This window comes from Etheostoma cragini, chromosome 9 (genome assembly GCF_013103735.1).
Source record: "Etheostoma cragini isolate CJK2018 chromosome 9, CSU_Ecrag_1.0, whole genome shotgun sequence".
Lineage (NCBI taxonomy): Eukaryota > Metazoa > Chordata > Actinopteri > Perciformes > Percidae > Etheostoma > Etheostoma cragini.
Window position 1 is genome coordinate 5,186,214 of NC_048415.1, and position 12,854 is coordinate 5,199,067.

The following is a 12,854-nucleotide window of genomic DNA, read 5'->3' on the forward strand; positions in this document are numbered from 1 at the left end:
GTAGGAGGTGATGGGGGTGAGGAGACAGTGAGGGTTGTGCTGACAATTGCAGCTGCTGGGATCTGAGATATGAGATGTGTGTGTGTGTCTGTGTGTCTGTGTGTGTGTGTGTGTGCGTGTGTGCGTGTGTGTGTTTGTGTGTGTGTGCTTTTAAGCTATTAGAGCTTGGGGTGGTAGATCTTAAGTCCTGAAATCATAATCTTGCTTCAATAAAAATACAGAATTAACATACCAAAATGTAGATAAGCAAAATATAAAAAAGGAAAAGTACTCATTATGCAGCCGAATGGTCACAGACAGAGTTGTACTATTAAAGATACATTGCTGCATAATCTGTGAGAAACGTTTAGTTGCCCAGGAATTAACTACTTGAATGCGTCACATGTTATAAAGTTATAATATAATTTATAAATAAAAAGTAGTGATTACAGGTTTCAAATAAATGTAGTGTAGTAAAAAGTAGAATATTTCCCAATTTATTGTAGTGGAGTATAGTATATAGATGCAGAAAAGTACAAGTACTTCAAAAAATGCAAAGTATTCCAGAACTTGAATGCATGTACAGAGTTAGATTTCACCACTGATTACAGGGCACGCAGAATATTTGCCCTTCAGAGTTTAGACATTGCAATGAATATAAAAATGAAGAAAAAAGTAAACCAAAATATATTTTAAAGAAAAATATTAAAAGGTCACATTAGGACCAATCAATACCACAATGGGGCCCCAGATAAATTTGAAGGGTCATACAATGATGAAAGATTGACGATAAACGTGTATCTAAATGTTTCTTTTTTCTTTAAAATACTGGATACTTTCATCATCTTATGCCTCTATACATCCGATAAAATGAAGCAACCTGAAGGGGAAAAATCACTGCTCAAAACTGGTGGTCACGCCATTCACTGGCCTGGGATGCAGACACTTTATTTGAAGAGGTGGATGAAAATGCTTCATCCGACTGCTCATCTCAGCTGATGCTAATGTTACCTAAAATACCATATACCAAGCCTCTACCTGCCCTAAGGTTAACTTGTCTGTCACTAACAGTCCATTGCCTCGCCTAAACTTCCCATGACACATTCACCGTTGTAACAGCAGCACTGTACAAAGCACACCACTTATATGCGTGTATGTGTGTGTGTGTGTGTGTGTGTGTGTGTGTGTGTGTGTGTGTGTGTGTGTGTGTGGGGGGGGGGGGGGGGGGGGTCATTCACAGAGCAACAAATCCAGTAGGTCTGTCAGCTGGTGATTCCATTGACATGCCATGTTGGACTGCACAGTTATGTAAGATCAATATGAGTGTGTGTGGATGAGGTTGTGTTACATGGAAAGGCCAAAAGAACAAACGTCCAAACATAAACAAAGTACTCGCACACAAATACACTAATACACACTTGCCATCCATATCCAGAAAGTTAGTTGTTGCATAATTGCTGTTATACCAGCTGTATTATCATGGCATTATGGCCTGGTTCAGTCCGGCACCACACAGTTTAGAAAAAGATCCAGACTATCTCTGGTTTGTCTCATCATGCAACGAGAGAGACAAGTGCTTTCATCAGATTTCTCATGCTTTGCAGGATGGTTCTCGAGATTTTAAGCCGGTGTGTGTGTGTGTGTGTGTGTGTGTGTGTGTGTGTGTGTGTGTGTGTGTGTGTGTGTGAGTGTGTGTGAGAGAGAGAGTACGCGTGCTAGTTTTAGCTTTTACACCATCATCATAATAATTAAATTCAGAATTAGCAGATGAATTGGGATTGGATCAAGAATCTAAAAATATCAAAATGATGCACAGAAGCAGCGTGTTCAATAATCAATTGGTGCAACGTGCCATATTATGCCCATAGAGATAAATGTTTTTGAAGTGGGTCATATAGTGGAGGTTTACCTGCTGGTAAGTCCCAATTAACTTTGATGAAGTGAAAACTCACAATGAGCGGGTCAAAGACCCGCTCATTGTGAGGAAAACAATTTCCCGGCTGGTTTAATGTATACAGTACCATAGTTAACATTGCCAAGCCTCAGTCATGATTGACAGGTCAGTGTGTAGCCACACCCCTAAATCATCCCGTTTTACCTTCTATTTTAAAATAAATGGGAACAAAATTCTAAAAATGAACAACCTGCTGTGATGAAGATGACTTGAAACTAGTGATTGAGTCTATAAACTCAATATGAGAATGTTTCCTGCAACTGGGGGAGTCACCTCCTGCTTTGAATAAGATTAGAATGCAGGTTTTAGGCACTTCCGCATTGGCTTCCTTTCTCAGACCTGACTGATTATGCCATATTCAAACTCATGCACGTGGGAACAAATAAACATACAGAGTGCAAACAGGACCAAACTGAATTGAGCAGAATGAGGAGTGTTGCACAATTTTTAAAGACTTACTTCAAAGCTCTCTAACATCGGACCTGACTTAACAGTCAAAACTCTGCCACTTTAGATTTCATTCATATGGGGAAGCCTGGAGAGATGAAGACTGATGCACACATTCATACAAACACATACTAATGCAATAATAATAATAATACACTCCTAATATTACTGCCCACTCTGTCTTCCTAATGAAACTCTATTTGACTAATGAGCTAATAAGGTGGAGTGCAATGCTAATCAAATCAGAACAGCGACGCTAATCACGCTAATCAGACTACCACTACCTGCTATCTCTGATCTTTGTGCCCAGAGGAAATGTACAACACAATAACTACCCAACCAACAGCTAATAACGGACAGCTGCCATGTTGGATTATTATCCTAGCTCACTATAGCGGAGTTTATTCACTACACACTTCCTGTCCTGTTATTTTGTGAGCTATTTCAATCTGTCATTTAACAACAATCTGCTTGGTCTGTAATTTTTCTACATTTTTCAGATTCACTTTAAGGAACCCTGAAAAAAGTGAGAGTCACAACCTGCACGCACTATGGATATATAATGCAGTTCTGCAGACAGTTCAGCGTGCAGGTTTGTGTTGACAAAGGAGTTAATACTTAAAAAAGTAAAAGTATTACAAGCAATAAGTACACTAAGGGTCTTTGCTCACAGCAGCCAGTGAACTACTGCATATAGACACACATGGTGATGATGTGTATTTGATGGATACTGTTCTTCCTTGCTCTCTTTGTCCCGTCATTCCTTTAGCGTCTAACATATCTTGACAAGTATCAATTTCAGGAGAAGCCTACTTTGAACATTAACGGAACATGCAATCAATTTGTGTTATTCTTTCCACTTCTTTTGGAATTTAAGTTCTTGTCAGATGTTATGATAGTACAGGACAAATTGTCCAAGAAATTAATATATTGTGAATAATAAACTAGGGCTAGCAGTATTTCATTGCGTAGGGAGTTGGGTTGGAAACCGGAGGGTCGCTGGTTCAAGTCCCCGTACGAACCAAAGTACAGAGTGTGGTAGCTTGAGATATGCCGGTTGACCTCCTGGGCAATGCAAAGGTGCTCTTTAGCAAGGCACCAAACTCCCCTCAATAACAGAATGTAAATTGTAATTTCCCCATGGGGGATCAATAAAAAGTATAAATTAATTAAAACAAAATTTGTTTGGCATATGTTGTCCTCTGCTCAGGTTAACACTATTTACTGGACCCACCAGTGCACTTTCCATTAGGGCTGTGCAATTAATTGAATTTTGATTTTGGTTCCCAATGTTCCAAAATAGTATAATCAAGAAAAAAAGACTATTTTGCCAAGTTTTTTTTGTGAGAACACTCTAATTTTGTCTTGTGTTCTGAATGACATTTGCGTGCGCACATCCGCAGATGGACATCCGGCCCTCGCAAAGTCATAAAGTCTCTCAGCAGTCAGGGGGGCAAGTGGTGTGCATCCACAGGAATTAAAAAAATAACCAAGAGTAAAGATGGCAGAAGGAGGGCAGCCCCAGCAGTGTTTGGTGAGCAAAAAAGGCAAAACCAACTCTGTTGTCTGGGAAACGTTAACGTTAGCTAACCCTGCTGTCTTTCTGCCTCTGCCTCAAAGCTCTAGTAGACGTTGTATTCCCCCAACATGCTGTATTCATTTACTGTTTTAAACTTCTTCTTCTTTTCTTTTTTTGTTTACAGCTGGGTGCATAGACCTATCGCTCAAAACCAACATGAAACAACATAGTGATGTTCCCTCAGCCTTTAGTTTTTTTGTTAAACTATAAGTAAAATGAGCTACATGAGGCACGTAACATTATTCTAAGGTACTGTCTATGTGCTGGATTTTTCCTTAGGTAGCTAGTAAATAAGCCCACTGAGGGAAACATTATTGTTCATTATTGTAATGTTTAGTAATGACAGTAGGCTAGTAGTGATAATGGTGAGTGAAAATGTGACGTTTGATGCAATATTGTGTTATTTATCTGGAATTGTTCATTAGCTGTGTAAAGTTAAATGTGATAGCTGTAAAAGCTGAACCGACTCACAGTAGTAAAACAGATTATATTCTGATCCAAAGATTCTTTCTGTGCGATAAAGGACACTAAAAGATTACACCCTGGAAACATTATATCCAAAGGTTAATGACTAATCCTGTTAAATAATTGTGATTTCAATATTGTTCAAAATAATTGTGATTATTATTTTTTCCATAATCAAGCAGCCCTACAGTCCACCCGTCAAACCTCCATACCTGCACGTGGGCCTGGATTTGGGGAAAGCGTATGAGTGGCACTTGTGGGGGCATTGCCATCGAGTGTGCGGTCCAGATATATGTGTCGTTGGGCCACGGCCTGCCTCCAGCCCTGCCCTTGGCTTTGCTCTTCGTGGGACTCTTCTTCACACTGTCCCTCAGGTTGGGAAACTTTCCTCTGGAGCCCCTGGTGGCCAGGTTGGTTGGCAGTGTGTTCCACCCATATCCGCCCAGCCCTGAACACAGGGGTAGGTGTGGCTGAAAAGGGTGGATGGACAGCGACTGAGAAGCATGAGGAAGAGCGCAGTGGTGGTGGTGGTGTTGGTACTGCTGCAACAACGAGTGGTGACTAGGTGAATGGAGCTGCATCTGCTGCTGGTGCTGGTGGTAGATTTGATGCGTTGATTGTGAAGAAAGCAGGTGACTTGGCGAGGCCGGTGGATGGTAGTGTTGCTGGTTTGAAGAATGATGCTGCAACTGCTGATGACTCGGTGAAAGGTGAAGCTGCTGGTGGCTTGGCGAGTGCGGTAGATGATTTGGTGATTGTGGAGCTAGCTTGTAAGTTGGCGATGGCGGAGCTAGCTGATAACTTGGAGACGGTGCTGCTATGTGATAGTAGCTGGGAGAGGGAGAGGGAAGCAGAAATTTTGGGGAACGGCAGCCATGTTTCGGCGAATGGGGATGCTGATTTGGTGAGTGCAGCGGTAAAGGTTGCAGCTGGTGATTTGACATCTGTATTTGTAGTAAATTCTGGTTATGCTTCGAGTGAGAGTGGCTCTTCCCTGATTTGGCCTTCCCCTTGCCAGATTTGCCCTTAGTGGAGCCACCGCTGGGCTTCTTGGGGCTACAACAGAACTCATGGCTGTGGAAATAAGTGGTCATAGCTACAGAGAAATATATTTTGAAAAAAAATCTTTATCTTTTTGGGTCACTCTCAGCACATCATCTTCTTTAAAGAGATGTCAAAGGGAGTAGCTCCTCAAAATCACTTGTGTCTCAATAATGTAGGTCATGCCTCTCCAGAACAACCAATCCTCCTCTGTGTCCCATACAAAGTTGATATTCCTGCCGTTCCTTTCTCTCTCTACTGTATATCAGTGTGTTTAAGATCAGTGGAATATCAGAAAACTAAAACACTCCTTTGTAGGCATTGTTTCAGTTTCTACTCCTTTATGGATTCGAGCATCAGCTACTCCTTAAAAGCAAAGCATCCTCTTTTCGTGGAATATTTATCACTCCTCTTCTCAGCTTTCTCCTCATAGGACAATATTGAGCCTTTTACCATCCTTCAGGGTTTCAGGGTCAGTAGTAAAATAAGATGTGTGGACCCGAGAAGAAGGAAAAAGACAATTTGGACAAGTTAAGTCTCCTTTCAGTCCAGCGTTTTCTCAGGATGCCACACTTTCGAATGCTCCGATGGAAGATTTGTCTTTCTCATTTCATAATTTTGCTCTACTTCGATTGGCAGTCACTCCAGGTAACTCATGTTATCCTCCAATGCACTCTGACTTTGTATCTGAAGTGTTGGTGGCTCTGTAGACGACGCAGTTCAATTCATATATTCCAAAAAAAGTAGAGACAGTAAAACAGTAGTTATCAACAAATAGATTCCTATGGTTGATTTCTTTCCTTTTGGTTTAAGATTTGTATTTATTCTTTCCATCCAAAAGGAATAAAGGTTAGAGAGTATTCAATTTTCTTTGTTGTCCTCTAATCTTTCTGATATTATGATTTAATATCAGGACACATCTCTCAGCCCCTCTCATCTTTCTATGTTGCCTCCCTCTCTCAGTGTCTGCCCCCCCCCCCTCTCTCTCTGTCTCTCACTCTCTCTCTCTCTTTCCTGGACTAGCCAATTAGGGGCTTCCCTGGACTCCTGCACATGACAGCAGCCAGGCATGACTAATCGATAGGCAACCAGGGACAGTGATACAGCGCTCAAAGCTCAGTCAGTGTGTGTGTGTGTGTGTGTATGTGTGTGTGTGTGTGTGTGTGTGTGTGTGTGTGTGCGCCTGTACATGAACGCAGAGCTGTGATTGGTGGAGGGCAGTCCCTACCATCAACCTTTGTCTTGTTCTTTTAAAGCATCACAAGGCAGGCGGGGTCAGCTGGAATAGTGCATACGAAATGCCTGCTGTGTGTTTGTGTGTGTGTGTGTCTTTCTTTGAGCTGGCCTACTTCCATGGAAATGTATGTCTCTTTGTTAGTGCGTGTGTCTCCAAGTTTAATCCTTGTTGGGGTAGAACAGGCATTTTCTCCAGGTATAGTGTAAGTCTCAGGGTGATTGGGTAAAATACAAAGTCAGTTCATCCAAGTCTATACGGGAGCAAAGCTTTGGTGCAGTAAACAGTACAAAGTCTCTCTTCTTATGGTCAAGGATCTGAACTATTGTATGGAAACGCAAGGAAATATATTTTTAAATACCTACAAATTAGCCTTGAAATAGCCTAGAAACTGTAAGTATGGAAATTCTGCACCAAATTCGTTGAGCAATTATGTCCGGATTTTATAAATAATTTGGTTGATTTGATATTATATTGCAGTTTGATTCAAAACAAACATTTGTTTCACTCTTGAAAGTACTCATTTCACAGTAATATGAGGGGACCAACCTAGAGTGATGCCCAGCCCCTCCTAGCCCTGAACAAAAATACTGAACCCTAAATTGCTTCCAAAGGTGAGGCAGTCCCGTTGCACTACTTGAGTGTGTTTGCACGTGTAAAAATTAATTGTGGGGCACATTTTCCGGCTTAGGTAGAAAAGGCTATAAAAGTGTCAATTTGTAATAAAAATACTTTAGTTTTTCATAAATTTGGCATAATTACAAATTCATATTATTGTTAGAAGTTCTTCTACAATGCGATCATACTTGGAAGACATGTTATGTTTTGTATTGAAACTCTTGTACAGGTACTGGAAAAAATACAAGAATAATCGGGCCTTTAGTGAAAAGAAATGAATTGAGTTCTGACAGTATTGTTTTTTAAATGTTCCAAACACAGAACAAACCATTAATATAGCAGCCTTTTAAGAATTTGTACATTTATATAGTTCCATGGAAATGACAAAAATCCCCAATAATTATTTTACAGTGATGTGCTGAATGGTCACTGTCTTTAATATTATTTGAGCTTCTGGCCTTTTACAGCTGGGTAACGCTGATATTTAAGAAAAACAGGAGTAACCCCCCCCCCCCCCCCCCCCCCCCCCCCACACACACACACACACTCAGTTATCCGCTATGAAGGAAGCCTCTATAATGTCAGCAAACATACTGTATGCCACACTTTGCTATGAAGGAAGCCTCTATAATGTCAGCAAACATACTGTATGCCACATTAGCTATGAAGGAAGCCTCTATAATGTCAGCAAACATACTGTATGCCACACTTTGCTATGAAGGAAGCCTCTATAATGTCAGCAAACATACTGTATGCCACACTTTGCTATGAAGGAAGCCTCTATAATGTCAGCAAACATACTGTATGCCACATTTTGCTATGAAGGAAGCCTCTAAAATGTCAGCAAACATACTGTATGCCACACTTTGCCCTAAACCAACCCGATAAGGGAGAGAGACAGAAAGACAGACAGACAGATGAGAGATATCAAAAAGCAGCACCCATGTGGAGAACACAAATAGATGAAAAGAGGGTGAGGGCGGTTGAGAGAAAGGCTGCTCTAGCTGCCCAGTGTGTATGTGTGTTCCCTGTGTAAAGTGCTGCTAGCGCTGCAGGCTAACCGCTCAGTCAGGAGAGGATGAGCAAGGAGAATAGGCTGTTAGCATCACAGTGCTAGATGAAGCCCACACTAATCTAATGCTGGAGGGCAAGGTAGGAAGGGTTGTGGTGAGGAATGGCTGACAAGAGATGAAACAAAGATGGTGGATGGGGGACTAGAATAAGTAAAGGATTAGGCTTATGGTTTGGGTTTTAGTTTTGTAGAAGACCTTTAGTTTAAAATATATCAGTCTTATCAAGCAAAATCACAAGTATGATCTGTCAACCAATTTACTATTACCCGCTTGCCGCTATATCCATACCAAAGGACTGACAAACTTGAATGAAACATCTGAGTCCGCGTGTCTACACCATTAAGCTCTACTTTCTACCCCCGCTCCCTTTGGACACGGCTCTTAGAAGTATTATTTAGAAACACATCAAATTAGTCAATCAAGTATGACATCATCAATTCTGTGAAATTATTTGCTTAAATAAAAATCCCAGTTCTGGGCCGGACTGACCCAATGATGAAGTTTAAAATTCCAGAAAAAACCTCCTCGTTTATTGAGCGTCAAACCTTTCTACTCCACTTAATTAGTGTAATGGATATGAATTAGTCTAGTGAGCACGCACATATATTACTCGTTGCAGGTCAGTCAGACTCAGAGTGAGAGTAGCAGCTGAGTACAGAAAAAGGAGTGCTATCCCCACCAAAACAAACACCACTGCTCTCATGCTGTTTCCTATATATGTCTTTGTTTAATAGTAAAAGTTATCAAGCCTAAAAACCCATCTCCGATTACATTTCAGTCGATACAATCCCACTACTCTAACCTCTGGTCCAGTGTTGAATCCTCTGATTTTCATTACTCCTTCTCTCTAAACTCCTTTTCTCTCAAAAGCTGATCTGTGACTAATCCCAGCAGAATGATTGACATTTAAGTGTTCAATAGGGAAAGCAGACATGTAACAGGAAACATCTTGGCCAGGAGCTCTTCGCTAATAAAAAATGTAATTTTTCTATTTCTCTATCTCCAGAGAGACAATATTGTGATACTGAAAGTGACCAACAGGGGACCTCAGACTCCACAGACAGATGGAGCACTGAAAGGAGACGCACAGAGAAGTGATGATGGTGCTCTGCAGCATTGTTCTCTCGTCATCACTGAGGTATTTCTTTCAGCTGTCTGATATTATCAACACTGATTGACAGCATGTATGAAATCGCACAAAGATAAAGCAGAACTGCATCTCACATCAACAGCAGACTCCTACAAGAGATTAAAAGATTGGTGGTAGGAAATATGATCATGAGGGAATGGGGTTGAATCCAGTTATGCACACAATCATGCCACAAAACAATGCAATGTATCATAATACATTAATCAGTTTTGAAGTTGTTCTTTGTATTTTTTTGCTTATTTGCTTATATGACACGGATGATAAGTAATTCACTAACTTCTGGATCATCATTCCATGGTGATAGTTTTAGCTACACTGATGTTAGAGGAAAACTGGATATCCCTGGAAAAACTGTGTATAATATGCCAATGTACTTGTACAGGCTAGTCCAATCCCTAAGAAAAATAACTATCTCCAAGTATTTAGAAATAATACTGTTTTTAAAACTGGTTTTACTGTTCCTGACTGAACCGGATTAAAATTCATATTACGATGGAAACAGAATGACTGCATAATTGAAAAGAATATGAAAACACTGCATCATAACAAAGCAGAGCTGTGGTCTCCATGGATCAGTGGGTGAGCAAACAAGTGAGGTTTCAGCCGGAGATCTTAGTTATTATATACCACACCAGCAGCCACACACAACATTACCGAATAAATCAGTATTCATTTCAAGCATCTGTCATGATTAGAGCAGGGAGTTGTTCTGGGATTGGAGTCTTGCTCTTGGCCCCATGACTAATCAAAGTCCAGAGGATCCTCAACTTTCTTCACCACAAATACTCACAGCTTATCCAGCTTGTTTTCTGCAAAAGGCAGATGATGGTACGCAAGGTAATTTGATTAAAACATTTAAAAGTGCCCTGTAGAGTTTTCCTGTAAACAACTGAAACGTATGTGTGTACTCAGTGATCTCATCAAAATGCATTGTGTGCACCGCTGTCTTACAAACGGGTAATGGATTCCTTCTTCATAAAACATTCACAAAGCCAATTTGTGTTCTCGTGTGCATGCATGAGACATCAAAGGGGACCCACTTATAAAAAAAAACCTGCTCCATAGCGCTAGAGTCAAAAACTCCATAGAATACCTTTAATGGAGCAATAAATTGTAGGTTGCTTTGTCATGAAAGTAATTCCTAAAGTGTCCTTACAGGTCCGTCACTAAAACAATGTGGATAAACACACTTTTCCCACATTGTATCAATATAGGGTTGTGGGATACTCTTGTTTTTTTGCATCAAATGATTACCTATATGCTGTCTGTCCAACAAAATAAGGTTTTGCTTCTCACACACCTGAGCATACCACTGTCTCATAAACTGCACAGTAGAATTGGCCGTAAAGTATTATTATTTTTTTGCCTACTTACTGCACAAGTCTTTACTTTTATAAAAGAGCGGATCTGTTGAGTGAAGTTCTTGCCGTCTGCGTGGGCAAACAAAGAGTGTTTTTACTGCCGGTTAAATGACAAAACCCAAGAATCCTGCACATTGTTGATCACTTGTACTTGCTCTATTAACATCATCTGACAAAATTCCTGATCAATTGTTTTACTTCCTTCGGTAAAGATTGCTCGGATCTTTATGGTTTGCAAGAAGTTTATCTGAGGGACCATTTTAAAAAGTAAAAACCTAATGCGATGTCCTTGTATGTTTTAACATATGTATTATGGTTCATTGCCAAAACACGTTATGAATATTTGTTTAAGATTAGCTGGATGCTCAGATAGCTTGGTTGGTAGCGCGGGCGCCCGTTTGTGGAGGTTTGCTCCTCGAAGCAGCAGGCCCGGGTTCGACTCCAACCTGCGGCCCTTTGCTGCATGTTGTTCCCCCCTCTCTCCCCCGTTCATGTCTTCATCTGTCCTGTCAACAATAAAGGCCAAAAATAGTCTTAAAAAAAGAAGAATAGATCTCTGCTTGCTTTAATAGTCGAACTGCAGCCCCTAATTATATGCTGTAATATGATCTGAGAGTTAGTAGTGGGGTCAACAGAGGGGATCTTCTTCACTCTCTAGAGCAGAGTTCAGATGATCCTCGCCCTCTCACAGTGATGAGGAAGTGATCCCACTGGTGTCTCTGTTGGGTTAGATCACTTCCTCAGTTCAGAACACGGTTCAACAGTAACTGAGTGGCTCATTTACTGTGGAGTTCAGATTACAATACTCTCTCTTTTCTCATCTACAGTATGTGTGTCACCCCCTGTCTCTCTTTGTTTCTGGTGAAACCCTAGCTCTTGGCTAGACTGGCTGTGCCTCACTCCAACAGCGAGCCAAAGAATCAAGAGTGAAGTAATGTCTTCTCTGTAAGCGTATTCTTTGTTTCCCACAGAGGGTTTGCCACTCCGTCTTTCTATCCAGGTGTCTACCGTGCCTGCCATACATTAAAGAATATGGAACCAGCAAATTGTTGGCATTTTAGTTTGAAAAATCGTTGACATGCTTGACAGATTGTTTCAGCTCTAACTGACTCAACTGCAAACAAGGACATTCATTCCACCACAAATCAAAACTGTCCAACCAACTCCAGGCAACTGTGAAAAAGTCAAGTAGGACGTTATGGTATTAAATCAATGTATCTTTGTATCTGTAGCAAAATTCAAGCAACCAGAGCTTTGTTTACCAAGACATGGTGGTTGTTCTAGATAATCCTTCCTACGGGCAGGCAGGTCCCCTCCTGGTTGAACCTCTGGCAGTGCTAACTTACACCTGTGCCACAGGATGCCAGAGAACAACATATCATTAAACTTTAACATTTAATCAAGACACACACTGAATGGTCCATGACAAGGCACAACAATTACAGGTCAAGAGGGATAGCAGTCGCACAAAGTTTGCTGTTGTCGTGTATTCTCTGTGTAACAATTGCTTCTCCAATTAAAATATTATTTCTACAGTAATGAGACTGTCACTTACTGCAACACATCCATGTGTGACTGCTTGACAAAGGTACTGAAATTACACTGCCTGGTAATAACACACCTGACAGACCTGACTCTCTGAAATATGTCAATGCTTTTTATTTGTATGGTCATTTTTATCTAGTTATGAAGTTTCATACTGCAGCGATTAATAGGTCGAGGCTTCAGTTGTGTCAAACGATTCAATACTAATTACAGAAGGAGAGATGGAGCTGTCATTATGTTGTGTCCAGCCTCATTAGTTAGTAGTCATATTAAGTGATTGCTCACGGTCAGCTGATCTGCATTGATTATATCAGCAAAGACAGAGAACATGCTGGAGATAGGAGACCAATGGAGAGAGAGATATGGTGTGTGTATGTATGTGTGTGTGTGTGTGTGTGTGTGTGGGGG

The 12,854-nt window shown here is 40.8% G+C and overlaps 1 protein-coding gene across 11 annotated transcripts in view; it reads right to left on the reverse strand.

Moving 5' to 3' along the window:
• Positions 1-12,854, reverse strand: part of LOC117950467 (discs large homolog 1-like protein) — a 103,314-nt gene that overhangs the window by 45,375 nt on the left and 45,085 nt on the right. The window contains exon 1 of one of the 11 annotated variants that reach the window (XM_034881552.1): positions 4,637-5,558. The exons of the other annotated variants lie outside the window; for them this stretch is intronic. Coding sequence (XP_034737443.1) covers positions 4,637-5,518 — 882 coding nt within the window. The 5' untranslated portion in view covers positions 5,519-5,558. Of the gene's footprint in view, positions 1-4,636; positions 5,559-12,854 lie in introns of those variants that run through there. 11 annotated transcript variants of the gene reach the window in all.